Here is a 17,847-nt window from a genome sequence, read left to right as displayed (position 1 = left end):
TGTCACCCCACGGTTTGGCAGTTTGGGACCATTGCATAGGTCTGAACCTGAATATATGTCTTTCCACAGCATTCCCTTCTCTATCTCTCCACAAATCCTTTATCTCTGACTATCTCATGCCGTGAATATGTTAGTACTACGGATGGTTTGATATCTAGGCCAGAATAAATAATTTGCCCCTGAGTTATTAAGCTGTCAGTCTGCCCCTGATTAAGGGTAATGCACTAACAGAAGCTTTGTGTTACTATGTGTATGTATTTTCTATTTTCCAGCTCTATTTGTTTTTTTGTTTTTTTGATGTGCGCTGGGTTTTGGGCAATACCCCAAAGTTTTCAGAGTTTTCAGGCAAAATTCTGAGTTTTCTGGTGAAAACAAAACTAAACAAAATTTTTGGGAAAGTGCATTAATAAATAAGCCCAAAAAACCTGTGCGGATTTGGCCGGAGTTTTTTCCGAAAATATTGAGATAAATTTGGACTTTGATAAATAACCCCCTTAGCATGCAGTTTACAGAGCTCTTGCATCCAGTCCCCAAGCAGCAGTGCATGGTAATTAGAGCCACCATCATAAATAATAAGGCCCCATTCAGCTTCAGTATAAGGACTTTTCCCTCCTGGGAGTCTGGTTTATTAGCCCACTGTCCGCCCAGATCCCCCTGGGTGGTGGGCCCAGCTAACTAACCCCAATTTACCCATATCACACCCCCAAAGCAAGCCTTAAATCTGTCTATATTCTCTTATGGGCACCGTCAATCGGGTTATCCCAAAACTGTTCCAACAAAGATAGTAGGATCAGTTTTAGGGAGTTTAGTAAATACATCCATTAGGTTGCATAGTGCTTGCCCCAGTATATACAAAGAACCCCTACTAGGTTTATATTTATGTGCAATTTTAGGTTAGACTATCAAGATCCCTTATCACCTCCCACAAGTCTCCTATTGTATTTATGATTCCATTATAAGAAACCAGAAGAGCATAGCCTAAATGTAATGGAGGAGTGACAGCCAAACAGAGCTATAACAACACTTTTTACATTTGAATGTGGCTCATGGGTAAAAAAAGAGGTTGGGGACCCCTGGTGTAAAGGAATGTACTTAAAGGTACCAGAGGAAATCTAACCTGATTAGGATGTCTTTGTGTTATCAGTGCAATTTTATTGTAACAGGTCCTTGACAATCAGAGGGATTTCATCCATAAAGCAAGATAAAGATATCTCCTCAGATGGTACCTGCCCAACATTGTAGATTTTACTGCCCCTTTAATTATCCCAGTAACTGTGAGGAATCTGAGAAGGAATGGCCTGAGACAGAGAAATTCTGGGTCATTTTCCATGATTCAACCTCTCCCGTATAAAAGAACACAGATATGAGAAATAAAACATTGGTTATGATCCTTTAGAAAGCCAATGTCCGAGCTTGTGATCCATTGGATTTTGCCAGTGTCATGGAATGGCCTGCAAACTTCTCAACTACAATATCCAACCCTTCTAGGCTGCTCATTAGCTCACCACATTTGTGGAGATTCTGTTATATGCAGTTCACCCCTGGCATTACTGGAATACATCTTCAGGACTCTTCATTTGATGTCTCTAGTCAACAATGGCCACCAACCTTTAACCTATATGGTGCAAATTCCCTATTCATTATTACTATATATCAGACTGAATTCTAGAATTACAGTTCTAGCATTACCATCTATCTTCTGGATCTGTCCTCTGTACCTGACCAACCCAATCAGCAAAAAGTCTCCTGAACCAACATGGTGACATGTAACAAAAATTACAGGCAGGTTTACTGGCTTCTGATTCAATTGACCCTACTGTGTGTTACATAGTTATATAGTTACATAATTACATAGTTAAATTGGGTTGAAAAAAGACAAAGTCCATCAAGTTCAACCCCTCCAAATGAAAACCCAGCATCCATACACACACCCCTCTCTACTTTTAATTAAAATTCTATATACCCATACCTATACTAACTATAGAGTTTAGTATCACAATAGCCTTTGATATTATGCATGTCCAAAAAATCATCCAAGCCATTCTTATAGTCATTAACTGAATCAGCATCACAACATCACCCGGCAGTGCATTCCACAACCTCACTGTCCTGACTGTGAAGAACCCCCTACGTTGCTTCAAATGAAAGTTCTTTTCTTCTAGTCTAAAGGGGTGGCCTCTGGTACGGTGATCCACTTTATGGGTAAAAGGTCCCCTGCTATTTGTCTATAATGTCCTCTAATGTACTTGTAAAGTGTAATCATGTCCCCTCGCAAGCGCCTTTTTTCCAGAGAAAACAACCCCAACCTTGACAGTCTACGCTCATAATTTGTCTTCCCTCCCCCTAACCAATTTAGTTGCACTTAGTCTCTGCACTCTCTCCAGCTCATTTATATCCCTCTTAAGGACTGGAGTCCAAAACTGCACTGCATACTCCAGATGAGGCCTTACCAAGGACCTATAAAGAGGCAGAATTATGTTTTCATCCCTTGAGTTAATGCCCTTTTTTATGCAAGACAGAACTTTATTTGCTTTAGTAGCCACAGAATGACACTGCCCAGAATTAGACAACTTGTTATCTACAAAGACCCCTAGATCCTTTTCATTTAAGGAAACTCCCAACACACTGCCATTTAGTGTATAACTTGCATTTATATTATTTTTGCCAAAGTGCATAACCTGCATTTATCAACATTGAACCTCATTTTCCAGTTTGCTGCCCAGTTTTCCAGTTTAGACAAATCACTTTGCAAAGTAGCAGCATCCTGCATGGAACTAAATAATCACTAAAGTGCTTTGGAATATGTCAGTAAAGGAATGTTGCCTGTTATCCATACCTGGAGTTTTCCGGATAACGGATCTTTCCGTAATTTGGATCTTGATACCTTAAATCTACTAAAAATCATCTTAACCTTAATTAAACCCAGTGGACTGGTTTTGTTTCCAATAAGGATGAATTATATCTTAGTTTGGATCAAGTACAAGCTACTGTTTTATTATTACACAGAAAAAGAAAATCATTTTAAAAAATTTGAGTCTATGGGAGACTTTCCGTAATTCAGAGCTTTGTGAATAACGGGTTTCCAGATAACGGATCCCATACCTGTACTATATAAATTTAGAAGAAAGGTGATTGTGCAACTCCCTGCCTCCCTTTGTTCCAGGCCTGAGCCAGCCTTCCTCTGATCTCTTTCAGCAATGCCTCTTGACCTAGGAACCTCCATGTGATTGCATAGCCTGAGGAACAGAGGATTGTTTTCCAAAGTCTGTCTATGGATACAATTAAGAATGGAGACAACTAATGATGCACTAATTTATTTTGCACAAAAGAGAATGGATCAGGCTGCCTAGAGCCACACAGTATGGGAGTCCCATAGCAATGCTGCAACATGGATAAGAAAGTCCCCAAATTAAAATAAATCCATGAAAAAAAGTATATGTTCTTATGAACAATGTGCATTGATCTAGGAAATGTTTAAATGTTGCACTGGTATAATAATTGCTGAAATTATATATATATATATAGTCAGTAGGGTGGCACACGGCTTATTTGTTTCTTACCCAGGTGCACAGCAAAGTATCATACAGCATCCAAAAAGACCAGCAACACCGGGATTTTAGTGAAAAAACAAGGCTTGAGAAAGGTCCTGGAGAGGACCAAAACATCACGTTGGTTGTACAATGTTTTGTTTTTTTTCACTAAAATCCCAGTGTTGCTGGTCTTTTTGGATGATATATATATATATATTATTCACCGGCACTCACCATCAATCGATCAAGTCCTGGGTGCTCCTCAAAATATGAGCATGTATAGATATAATCAGGAGCACTCACGAGTGTTGTGAAATAGAGGTTTTATTGTAGTTTTATAGACTACCCCACATCAATGTGGTTAGTCTGGGGACTGGGGATGTGGGGTAGTCTGCAATAAAACCTATATTTCACGACACTCGTGAGTGCTCCTGATTATATCTATAAATATACCAAATATAAGGGGCTCCCAGAGAGGAGTGGATAAAGGGGAATCTCAGGCCAGGCTTAATTGCTATGTCAGACACTGATGGAGTAGGACAGATCTGGACTGGGAACCAAAATAGGCCCTCACGTTCCAATTACAGAGATGCCCAAACAGCCCCCCACCAACAGCCCACTAAATAGTGGCTTATTATGGCATCTTACAGCAGCCCTCAGGCATTTACCAGCACCCACAGATTGCCAGTCCTGGCCTGGAACAGGGTAACCAACCAAACAGGATTTTCCAGTTAACTGAAGCCCCTTTATATTGTGCCAGTGTCGTGCCTAACATGCCATTATCATATTATAGTGATTTTGCCTCAATACATAGAAGGTCACTATTCAGCAAACAGCAGTAATAATCCCTGCTTGTGTATAACATATCATTGATGCAGGAATATAAAAACTGCACATTTTCTTAGTCAATTGGTCTATATTTCTGGAACAGGTAAAATGATGCCGATCTCAGTAAGGAAAATTGACCTTTTTCGGTCTATCCTGTAACAGATATTGAAATTAATAAGTATGGGTGTTCAAAAAGGCGTATTTTTATTGCTTGTGCAATCAACACATGCTCAAAGCCATCCAAACTTTTGTTGAAATTATCTAATGTGTTTGTTTATAAGAGAGAAAATGCCATAACTTTACATCTCTTGCTTTAGAAACAACTCTCTCTGCAATTAGCAGGTAAAACTTTTTTCTTCTGTCCACTGTGATGTCGACTGTGTATGTGATACTTTACATGTATACGAACATAAGCAAGGGACTAGTGTCCAAAAAGCTTTTGCTTTAACTGCCAGCTTAATACAAAAATACCAAATGCCACCTGATACAAGTGTTATATTTATTTAAACAGTTTTTTACATGCAGTATTGTACACATGTTATATGAAAATGTTTGAGAACCTCTCTTCATTCTTTGGAGTTTTGTTTATCATTGGCTGAGCTTCCTTTTAGTATAAAACATGCCTTATGGAAACAGTAGTATTACAGCAGTGACATAAAGTTTATTGGATTAACAGAAAATATGCAATATGCATCATAACAAAATTAGACAGGTGCTTAAATTTGGGCACCCCAACAGAGATGTTACATCAATACTTAGTTGAGCTCCTTTTGCAAATGTAACAGCCTCTAGACGTCTCCTATAGCCTTTGATGAGTGTCTGGATTCTGGATGGAAGTATTTTTGACCATTTGACCATAGAAAATCTCTCCAGTTCAGTTAAATTTGATGGCTGCCGAGCATGGACAGTCTGCTTCAAATCATCCCATAGATTTTCCATGATATTCAAGTCGGGGGACTGTGAAGGCCATTCCAGAATATTGTACTTGTCCCTCTGCATAAATGTCTTTGTAGATTTCCAAGTGTGTTTAGGGTCATTGTCTTGTTGGAATATCCAACCCCTGCAGTGTAACTTCAACTTTGTGACTGATGCTTGAACATTATCCTGAAGAATTTGTTGATATTGGGTTGAATTTATCCGACCCTTGACTTTAACAAGGGCCCCAGTCCCTGAACTTGCCTCACAGCCCCACAGCATGATAGAACCTCCACCAAAAGTGACAGTAGGTAGCAGGTGTTTTTCTTGGAATGTGGTGTTCTTCTTCCGCCATGCAAAGCCCTTTTTGTTATGACCAAATAATTACATTTTTGTCTCATCAGTCCAAAGCACTTTGTTCCAAAATGACTGTGGTTTGTCTAAATGAGCTTTTGCATACAACAAGTGACTCTGTTTGTGGTGTAAGTACAGAAAGGGCTTCTTTCTCATCCCCCTGCCATACAGATGTTCTTTGTGCAAATTGCGCTGAATTGTAGAACTATGTACAGATACACCATCTGCAGCAAAATGTTCTTGCAGGTCTTTGGAGGTGATCTTTGGGTTGTCTGTAACCATTCTCATAATCCTCCGCATATGCCTCTGCTGTATTTTTCTTGACCTGCCAGACCTGGGTTTTACAGCAACTGTGCCTGTGGCCTTCCATTTCCTGATTACATTCCTTACAGTTGAAACTGACAGTTTAAACCTCTGAGATAGCTTTTTGTAGCCTTCCCCTAAACCATAATACTGAACAATCTTTGTTTTCAGATCTTTTGAGAGTTGCTTTGAGGATCCCATGCTGTCACTCTTCAGAGGAGAGTCAAACAGAAGTACAACTTGCAATTGGCCTCCTTAAATACCTTTTCTCATGATTGGACAAACCTACCTATGAAGTTCAAGGCTTAACGAGCTAATCAAACCAATTTGGTGTTGCCAGTAATCAGTATTGAGCAATTACATGCATTCAAATTACAAACATTTTTGCACAGCCAGTTTTTCACATTTGATTTAATTTCATACAACTGAACACTGCTTCACTAAAAATCTTTGTCCAGAAAACACCCCTGTACTCAGATGTTCCTGGGAAATGAAAGACTGTTATCTTTTTTGTTGAAAGTGGAGTAAATTATTATGCAGGCTGAGAGGGGTTCCCAAACTTTTTCATATGACTGTAGATGATAGAGATAGATGATAAATAGATAGATAGATAGATAGATAGATAGATAGATAGATAGATAGATAGATAGATAGATAGATAGATAGATAGATAGATAGATAGATAGAATGATGCATAAGCAGACAGATGACAGATAAATAAACCTATATGTCGCACCTGTTATAATAGAGAGAGATGAAGCAGAACTACAGCTATCTACATTTCAACTGTATTTGGTCCAGTAGTTAAGCAAAATAAGGGAGGTCTCTGGAACTTTGCTCCTTCTGTCTCTATAAATATTGATCTCAGCTCTCCTGTATTTTTGCCATATTTGTATTTTCTAGTTCTCCAAGCTCATATTGACACCATGTATAAGATAAATCCATTTGCACCGGAATGGCAGGCACAGAATGTGTTATCCCACACTCCTGAATCAATCCCGCTCACAGGCACTTCCAGGAACCCAGAACAGATCATTCCTTAAATCTTAAAGTGTGTCTGTAAGATTTCAGCTACTCAGTGCCAACCAGGAATCCCCAGGAGTTGCAGGGCGATTTCAAGGGTTTATTTTATTCCATTGCTGTATTTCTTATTATTTCTGTGATTTACACAACTCAAATATTTGCATTTTTGGTCAGGAAATTACTGTATGACGTTAAACCAGTATCATGTTCACATTCTGGTTTCTGTGAAATAAGAAATAAGTCCCATTTAATTATGAATACAATGTATCTAAATACCCTATATATTTCCTATTAATAAGGACATTTATACTGTACATATAAAAACTGTACCCAGACCGTTATACTATATCACAGTCATAGAAATAGAAATATTATACCCAGACCATTATACTAAATCACAGTCTTAGAAATAGAAATTCTGTACCCAGACCATTATACTGTATCACAGTCTTAGATATAGATATACTGTTTCCAGACCATTATACTGTATCACAGTCTTAGAAATATAAATACTGTACCAAAAAAAATTATACTGTATCACAGGTGCAGAAATAGAATTACTGTACCCAGACCATTATCCTGTATCATACTCTTAAAAATATAAATACTGTACCCAGACCATTATACTGTATCATACTCTTAAATATATATATATTGTACCAAGACCATTATACTGTATCACAGGTGCAGAAATAGAATAACTGTTCCAAGACCATTATAGTATATCATACTCTAAGAAATAAAAATACTGTACCAAGACCATTATACTGTATCAGTCTTAGAAATAGAAATACTGTACCCCAGACCATAATACTGTAGCACAGTCTTAGAAATAGAAATACTGTACCCAGACCATAATACTATATCACAGTCTTAGAAATAGAAATTCTGTACCTAGACCATTATACTGTATCACAGTCTTAGAAATAGAAATACTGTACCAGACCATTATACTGTATCATACTCTTAAAAATATAAAAACTATACCCAGACCATTATACTGTATCAGTCTTAGAAATAGAATTACTGTACCCAGACCAGAAACGTTCTTAGATCAAAAGCACAAGTTTAAAGCAGCATTGATATAGTTAATTCTCTCTGGGGGAAACAATTTGCGGCAATTAACAGAGGTGGAAATGTTCAACACGAAATTAAATCAGCCTGTAAAAAAAGCAGGGCAAATGGATGAAAGAACCGGGCTACTAAGTTGACTAATTCACTAATTAATTCCTTTTATTTGTTCATTATAACCAGGACAAATTGTGTGGAAGAGAAGCGTTTCAGCAGATCATCTTCTCACTGGCGCAAAGCGTTAGCGCTGCGAGAGAAAAAAAAACCCCGTTTATTAATATTATACAGGGAAAGTCTTTATTCTGAGAAAGTGAATTTATAAACCGCCCTGAGTTCGTTCATCCACGAGAAAAGGTGCTTAGATAATATTTTTCTTGCAGGAAACAAAAACCTGCACAATGTTGACAATTAAATATTGGGGCTCCGGTGCATTTAAATGTAGTAGGGAGTGTATTGTAAATGTGTTACAACGTTTTTAAAGTATCTAATGGTTTATGGTATTATTACAGGGCTATTCTATTGCTGGGAGCTTCTGCAGTTGTTCCTATTACACCCTGGGGTTTTATCAAACGGCAATACTTTTATATTTACAATGATTCCATGGCAGCAACTTATTATAAATCACGAAAAGTAATGGATTGTTTTTTGTATGTTCTGGGCTGGGATATTATTATTATTTATTACTAGCGCTTGGGGAATCTTTGTGTAATTGGTTCAGTCCTAAAAAAGAAATCCCTTCGCCTGAAGAAGTCCAGGGACTCCGAAACGTCAATCTTTTTTGTTTAATGAAGAGACTAATTCTTAACAAGATCCCATTTCTACTGACATTTCACAGAGATGACTTTTCAATATGGAACTTTAGTAAGTAGTTAGTAATTATTATATGAATAAAATACATAAGGACAGTAGGAAAACTTCCACTCCATGTAATATGACAATTAAGCCTTGTACATTAATAAAGACGTCTGCGGTTTTGATTTATTACATTTCAAATAATTTACTTAGCTGAATCAGATCATTTTAATTATTTTGGTGCCACAGCAGTCTCAAAAAGCACAAAGTAAAATTCAAGTATTTTTATAGATATTATTTATTTTTTATTTTTTTGTATCTTTTACTGGAGCTAAAATACATCCTAAAAATGATATTTCTGGGATACACAATCAATGATGAAACTGTATGTATATAATATGTTAGTAAAAGTTGTTACCAAGCCACATTTGTGCGACAATGTCGCATTGCAAATTTCAGTCTGACAAATTAATTTAAACTTCTCCTAAATACAAGCTAAGACAGATTGGTCACGAGCAGAAAATGAATATAAATAAATACAAATGAATTAACGGCTAGGGAACTGTAAATTACAGTTACTAAAAATCACTGAGACTGAGCGATTTATTAAGCGAAATAGCGGTTTTCTTATATTTATCAGCTGCCCAGTTGGCTGAACAGGTGATCAAACGAATAAAGTTATTCGAATAGAATTCAAACATTCGACATCTGAAAAGGCAAATCTCGTTTATTCGATCGGTTCAAAAACAAACCCATTAAAGCGCCGATGACAATTGTTTTTTTTTTTTGCTCCTATTAGATTTATTGGAGACTAATAAAATTGCAGTGCCTAGTCCACAGTTAAATGACAAGTTTTTTTTTTTATTGGAGAATCATTTTACATAAAAAAAAAGAATATTTTTCAAACATCTTTGGCTTTTAGAAATAAAAAGTTGCTAATTATAAACAATACCATCATGGTTATTGAAATAAATTAATCAATGCAAATATATATATAAAAAAAAAAAAACTTTCAGCGTATCTAGATTCTAATACAAAATACCCCTGTGGTTGACATACAAAATAAACTTCACTTGTTAAAAAAAATATACAGATATATATATATATATTTTTTTTAATTCCTTCTTACATCTTTGTAGTCCCAGTTAGAAGATGGTTCTCTATGCAAGAGGAGTTTACTCTAATGTGATATATGAGATTACACATGTGAAAAGTGCAAATAACACAGAAACATCATCCCTTTTAAAATGTAGCTTTGCATAGAATTTAAGCTCAAACAGGTGGTGTTTTGTACAAAAGATAAAAAAATAATTGTACATGATACTGTATATATAAAGTAGAGTGGTCAACCTATAGCCTTCATCTTGCTCTACTTCAGCCACAGTGCCTCCAACTTCTCTACTATACCAGCCACAGTCATTTCCAGAATTTATTATCCCCACTGTTACTATAGGCACCATCTCTCCCTACTATACCTGCTATTCCACAGTTACACTCCCTTCCCAGAGACTATTATCCACTGTTACTATAGGCACCATCTCTCCCTACTATACCTGCTATCCCACAGTCACACTCCCTTCCCAGAGACTATTATCCACTGTTACTATAGGCACCATCTCTCCCTACTATACCTGCTATCCCACAGTCACACTCCCTTCCCAGAGACTATTATCCCACTGTTACTAAAGGCACCATCTCTCCCTACTATACCTGCTATTCCACAGTCACAGTCCCTTCCCAGAGACTATTATCCCACTGTTACTATAGGCACCATCTCTCCCTACTATACCTGCTATCCCACAGTCACACTCCCTTCCCAGAGACTATTATCCCACTGTTACTATAGACACCATCTCTCCCTACTATACCTGCTATCCCACAGTCACACTCCCTTCCCAGAGACTATTATCCACTGTTACTATAGACACCATCTCTCCCTACTATACCTGCTATCCCACAGTCACACTCCCTTCCCAGAGACTATTATCCACTGTTACTATAGGCACCATCTCTCCCTACTATACCTGCTATCCCACAGTCACACTCCCTTCCCAGAGACTATTATCCCACTGTTACTATAGACACCATCTCTCCCTACTATACCTGCTATCCCACAGTCACACTCCCTTCCCAGAGACTATTATCCCCAGTGCTACTATAGGCACCATCTCTCCCTATTGTACCTGCTATTCTACAGCCACAGTTCCTTCCCAGAGACTTATCCCTCTGTTACTATAGGCACCATCTCTCCCTACTATACCTGCTATCCCACAGTCACACTCCCTTCCCAGAGACTATTATCCCACTGTTACTATAGACACCATCTCTCCCTACTATACCTGCTATCCCACAGTCACACTCCCTTCCCAGAGACTATTATCCCACTGTTACTATAGGCACCATCTCTACCTACTATACCTGCTATCCCACAGTCACACTCCCTTCCCAGAGACTATTATCCACTGTTACTATAGGCACCATCTCTCCCTACTATACCTGCTATCCCACAGTCACACTCCCTTCCCAGAGACTATTATCCCACTGTTACTATAGACACCATCTCTCCCTACTATACCTGCTATCCCACAGTCACACTCCCTTCCCAGAGACTATTATCCCCAGTGCTACTATAGGCACCATCTCTCCCTATTGTACCTGCTATTCTACAGCCACAGTTCCTTCCCAGAGACTTATCCCTCTGTTACTATAGGCACCATCTCTCCCTACTATACCTGCTATCCCACAGTCACACTCCCTTCCCAGAGACTATTATCCCACTGTTACTATAGACACCATCTCTCCCTACTATACCTGCTATCCCACAGTCACACTCCCTTCCCAGAGACTATTATCCCACTGTTACTATAGGCACCATCTCTACCTACTATACCTGCTATCCCACAGTCACAATCCCTTCCCAGAGACTATTATCCACTGTTACTATAGGCACCATCTCTCCCTACTATACTATCTGTGAGAATTATGGGTGTTAAACTTGCCTTGATCCCCTAAAGATAACTCTGTGTTACTGAATACAGGAAGCAAGTAAGATAGGCAGAAAAGCATATTGCAGCAAACATCCCAAGAAAACAGGGATTCAGGTGACTGTCAAAGATGGGCTGTATTTCCCCACCTTTATCCATCTCCTTGTGTGAGACTGTAGTATTTGTTTGGTGATGGAAAACACAGGTATGGAAATGTGCTTCCAGGGTACATCATTGGAAAAGTCATTGGCAATACACATCTGGTCAAGAAAGAGTTGTCCTTATAAATGACTGGCAGAGCCACCCCATGATTGGCCTCTTCAGTCTGTTCCAAAGGTACAGGGCCATCTAATTCTGCAGACATCTGCCTCTTAAGTTTATTCCTTCGGTTCTGGAACCAGATTTTCACCTGAGTTTCAGTTAATTGCAGGGAGTTGGCAAGGCAGGCCCTTTCTGCACTGCTGAGATAACGTTTCATGTCAAAGGTGGACTCCAGCTGGAAGATCTGACTTTTGGAGAAGATTGTGCGAGTCTTCTTCTTGGCTAGAAGCTTGTTCTTTTTGTTGGGTTTCTCTGGGGTGGGAGAGGGTTCATCAAGCAAACTGTCAGGGCTTTCTGCTCTACAGGGCAAGTCTCTGTGCTTTGGCAGCTGATCCATGCAGTAGGCAAGACCTTGCGTAGAGGTCACAAGACAATGCCTGTTCCCTGTTAGGAGACAATTACACTGGTCAGCAGAAAAAGGAACAGAGAAAGTGTTTGTTTACCTTTACTTTTACCCTAATGAAAGACACAAAGTTTGCCCAGGCTCAGTATTCCACAGCAACCAAAAAGAGGTTTGCTTTTAAACAACTGACCAATACATAATACTCGCTGCCTGGTTGCTCTTGGTGATTAAACCTGTAGCAAACTTTGCACCTTTCATTAAATAACTCCCTTAGTATTTTATAGATACACATATATCTCTTTGTGTATGTTGTAAGTTTCTTTTTACCAATCCTCAAAAAACAGATAGCTGTCACTATTTCTTATATTTTTATATATTTTTAATTGCTCATCTTAATTCTCAGGCCCTCTCCAAGTGATTTTCCATCATGACTTCTTAACTGATACTCGGTTGCTAAGGTAACAACGCCCGTGCAACCAGACAACAGATGAATTTCCAAGTCTGAGATTTGGAAGGGAAAAATAAAGCAAATATATGAAAAAACACACAAATTATAAAATGAAGACTAATTGCAGCTTGTTTTAGAATACTGCTGCATGTGGCATTCTAAAAGGTATACAAAGTACATGGCCTATTTATATTGCTTTATACATAATTGTAATAATAGGAATGATAATAATTTAAGGATAGAAATCTATCTATCTATTTCATCAATCTATCTCTATCTAGTTTATTTTTTATGTAATGTAAGAAATAACATAAAGTCCATGTATGCAGGTCTGTGTTGCTGCATTATGTGGAACCTTACTCTTGACCCTAAAGTAACACTATAATAACATAACCTATTTATGTCAGCTGCACAGGCATGGGCAAACATCCAGCCTCGGGTCATTGGGCTAATTAATTGTGCCAGATGGCACTTTCCTTGGTTTGTACACTGTACCACTACTGGAAGAGATTATAGGTGAATAGATGAGATGAACAGATATGGCTAGATGATAGATAAAAATAATAATAACAATAATAATAATAATAATAATAAGTAGATAGATGATAGATAGATAGATAGATAGATAGATAGATAGATAGATAGATAGATAGATAGATAGATAATAGATAGATAGATAGATAGATAGATAGATAGATAGATAGATAGATAGATAGATAGATAGATAGATAATAAAAATAATAGTAATACTAAGTAGATAGATAGATGATAGATAGATAGATAGATGATAGATGATGATTGATAGATAATAATAGTATTAATAAATAGATAGATAGATGATAGCGAGATAGATAGATATAGATAGATAGATTATAGATAACAGTAATAATAATAATAATAATAATAATAGTAATAATAATAATCGTAATCATAATAATTAGATAGACAGACAGAGATGGTAGGAGCCCATTGGTTTAGATGTATAATATATACAGATAACAGATCTGTAGAGAAATATTTCTATATTTCCAAATGCCCCAGTATTTATTGAAAGCAGTGATGAAGAAGAAGGTGTCAGCCCCGCAGCTAAGCCCCATTCTTCCCTCCCCAGCGCTTCCTCTCAGCCGCATGGCCCCTCAGTCCATTGGATTTAACAATTTACCGTGCTCTCCGAGGAACCGCACTCTCCTCTCTGCCCGCGGATCATCCGCATCTTCCTCTCCGCGGTGCTGTACGAGGAGTTGGCCCGCCGGGTTCCGCTGGGAGAAGGCTTCATTGGGTTGGACTCTGTCTGTCCTGCTGGAGTTCAGATTCAGAATGCTGTCTATAGTGAAGTTGATGGAGACCGGCTTGCACCCATTCTGGCTTTTACTCATGGTCCCAGCTCATACGGAGGGTATCGGGGAAGGGAGTTGGCATCGGGCAATCGGCTCTCAGTGGCACACGCTGCGCGGAACAACCACTAACTGTCAGTTACAGCGGTATTGAAGCAAATGGGAGCAGCGCGCAGAGCGAGTCCTCCTAGTGCCGGGGAGGGGGCGGGGCAGTGTCAGGACTGAGCAGTGGGGGCACTCGGGACTCCCATGACTTACTACTTATATAGGGGTAGTATATGGGGCCTTTTACTTGCCTTCTTACTTAACGTTGTTATTTGGAAATTGAGCTCAAATTATGACCGATCTCTAGGCTGCTGTTAGATTTAACATATAGCTTTACTCACTACCTGACATCAATGTGCCCTGCTCTGGTTTAAACAGAATTATTGTACCTGAAAACTATATAAACATGTACCAATTCTAATCTCTAAGCCCCCACATCTGAATATTAAAAAGGACTGGACAGAAGTTTTTAGGCACCAAGTTTGTGTCATATACAATTCCAGTTGTCTCCAGAAAGGGGCAAAATAGATATTGATGTTTGTTCCAGTGGGAATTAAATATTTATGACTGGGAGACAGCAGGTATAGTAGGGAGAGATGGTGCCTATAGTAACAGTGGATAATAGTCTCTGGGAAGGGAGTGTGACTGTGGGATAGCAGGTATAGTAGGGAGAGATGGTGCCTATAGTAACAGTGGGATAATAGTCTCTGGGAAGGGAGTGTGACTGTGGGATAGCAGGTATAGTAGGGAGAGATGGTGCCTATAGTAACAGTGGGATAATAGTCTCTGGGAAGGGAGTGTGACTGTGGGATAGCAGGTATAGTAGGGAGAGATGGTGCCTATAGTAACAGTGGGATAATAGTCTCTGGGAAGGGAGTGTGACTGTGGGATAGCAGGTATAGTAGGGAGAGATGGTGCCTATAGTAACAGTGGATAATAGTCTCTGGGAAGGGAGTGTGACTGTGGAATAGCAGGTATAGTAGGGAGAGATGGTGCCTATAGTTGCAGTGGATAATAGTCTCTGGGAAGGAGTGTAACTGTGGGATAGCAGGTATAGTAGGGAGAGATGGTGCCTATAGTAACAGTGGGGATAATAAATTCTGGAAATGACTGTGGCTGTGGGATAGCAGGTATAGTAGGGAGAGATGGTGCCTATAGTAACAGTGGGATAATAGTCTCTGGGAAGGGAGTGTGACTGTGGGATAGCAGGTATAGTAGGGAGAGATGGTGCCTATAGTAACAGTGGATAATAGTCTCTGGGAAGGGAGTGTGACTGTGGGATAGCAGGTATAGTAGGGAGAGATGGTGTCTATAGTAACAGTGGGATAATAGTCTCTGGGAAGGGAGTGTGACTGTGGGATAGCAGGTATTATACCTGCTATCCCACAGAGTGATCGGGCCTATAGTAGCAGTTGGAATAATGGCATCTGGAAAAAAAGGGCATAACAGTAAATAGATCAATAATCATAAAAATCAAACCAATATTGGGGTTAGTAATGGGAAATGGGAATCAAACTAGAGCTCACCTAGAGTAAGGTTTAGGGTGATTGTATATTTACAGCCTTGGATATCATAAGAGCTATAGCTGTGGAAGTGATTGAAGCAAGTGTTGATAAGTCTGTTATGTACATGGAGGGGAAGATATGGGACAGTTTACTTCAAGGTTACACTGAGTAAATGAAGCAACTTTGGGCCATTTCTGTGGTTGTCTGGATGTGTGCATCGTTCGAGCTATAAATGTTTGGTGTTTTTTTTTGTAAAGTTAAAGAACTTTAACCTTCTGCTGTATCTCCCCATATGTTTGCTGGTTTTTTTTTTTAAACAGAGGAAATATTTTCCATTGCTGTATCCTGATCAATGGCTCTCAGCATATCATGCTAGTGTTGTACTCTTTCAATCTTCCTGCACATGTTCCTGAGGAGTGAGCCGTGGCAGGGATTAGAGCAAACAGATATTGTTATTAATGAACTGCCTCCCAGAAAAAAATTTGGATCTGCCAGAGGCCACAGAACAGACGTGCACATCAAAGTTCTCTAATGCGTGACTCCAAGCTCACAGCTACAGTTTATGAATTGTAGGAACCCTTTCCATTACTGTTATTAGGGTGTTAATGGTGAAAATTCAGTGTAAACATTGCAGATCATTACATTGTACAAGTTGCTTTGATATGAGTGTAATGAACTTCTGGTGGGTGAACAGTAAACCTGGAGATTTATGGCACAGCCAATGCACACAGTATTGCTGCCCGTACATTACTGTCTGTGGAATGTATTCTATTGTACAGGCATGGGATCTAAATGGGACCTGGGGTTTTCCATTCTATAATGTGGGCAAACTGGGCATGGCCGTGATGGCTCCTGGTAAAACGTGACACAGAAAGGCCCCCCAGCAAAAAGGGCATAGGGTGATGGAATGTGGGTTCCCACCAGGTAGCAGTGGGATAACAGTCTCTGCGAAGGGAGTGTGGCTGTGGGATAGCAGGTATAGTAGGGAGAGATGGTGTCTATAGTAACAGTGGGATAATAGTCTCTGGGAAGGGAGTGTGGCTGTGGGATAGCAGGTATAGTAGGGAGAGATGGTGTCTATAGTAACAGTGGGATAATAGTCTCTGGGTAGGGAGTGTGACTGTGGGATAGCAGGTATAGTAGGGATAGATGGTGCCTATAGTAACAGTGGATAATAGTCTCTGGGAAGGGAGTGTGACTGTGGGATAGCAGGTATAGTAGGGAGAGATGGTGCCTATAGTAACAGTGGGATAATAGTCTCTGGGAAGGGAGTGTGACTGTGGGATAGCAGGTATAGTAGGAAGAGATGGTGTCTATAGTAACAGTGGATAATAGTCTCTGGGAAGGGAGTGTGACTGTGGGATAGCAGCCTGTGCATGTTCCTGAGGAGTAACTGTGGGGATAATCATCTCCTGTATGTACTGTATGACAAAAAAGTATACAACATAGGACACTATGGGAAATGAGATTTCTGCATTTAAGTCTACCTATAGTAATAATAATCCTTGTGCTCTCCTCTGGGACATTTATTCAATATTTGGGTGTTCAGAGGTCACTGATTATGGGTACATGTGCTGGATCCTATGCCAGGGAAGAAATACCAGTGCGTACTAACATTGGCTCCATATATTTTACTTGAATCTGCACACACACATGGGGGGCTTTGACCTAAAAATACACAGCAGCTTACAGTTAGAAGTCACACAGGAGGCAGAGGAAGTATCAGGTGAGTACAGATCCTCCATGAAAGCTGCTAGTTGTAGGCACTTTTCTATGGAAGGACAGAGCATTGGCCACAGCTCCCAGTTGCTGAACTGCACCCTATGGTAACAGGCAGTGTTTGAGGTGCCTGTAGTCTTGGTGATGTTGGGGTGACTGGGGTCACTGTGGATAAGGTCACAGCAGTTTCAGCCAATAACACAACTGACTCATGGAAATGATTGCAACAACCACAGGCAATTTGTTCTAGCGAACTAGGAAACAAATCTTCATTTCTGGTTTGCAAACCTTCCCTCCGATATGTAGCCCGCATGGAATTTCAGTTCATCAGT

The 17,847-nt window shown here is 39.4% G+C and overlaps 1 protein-coding gene across 1 annotated transcript; it reads right to left on the bottom strand.

Annotated features, from left to right (window-relative positions):
- Positions 1–11,710: 11,710 nt before the first annotated feature.
- Positions 11,711–14,390, bottom strand: LOC108697949 (homeobox protein HMX2). Its single transcript, XM_018228420.2, has 2 exons — positions 14,075–14,390; positions 11,711–12,505 (listed from the first exon to the last, which is right to left on the bottom strand). Exons 1-2 carry the CDS (start codon positions 14,286–14,288, stop codon positions 11,952–11,954), a joined length of 768 nt encoding a protein of 255 aa, XP_018083909.1. The 5' UTR covers positions 14,289–14,390; the 3' UTR covers positions 11,711–11,951.
- Between the last annotated feature and the right edge of the window lie 3,457 nt (positions 14,391–17,847).

This window comes from Xenopus laevis, chromosome 1L, assembly GCF_017654675.1.
Source record: "Xenopus laevis strain J_2021 chromosome 1L, Xenopus_laevis_v10.1, whole genome shotgun sequence".
Taxonomy (NCBI): domain Eukaryota; kingdom Metazoa; phylum Chordata; class Amphibia; order Anura; family Pipidae; genus Xenopus; species Xenopus laevis.
This window is presented reverse-complemented; position numbering and strand designations above follow the sequence as displayed.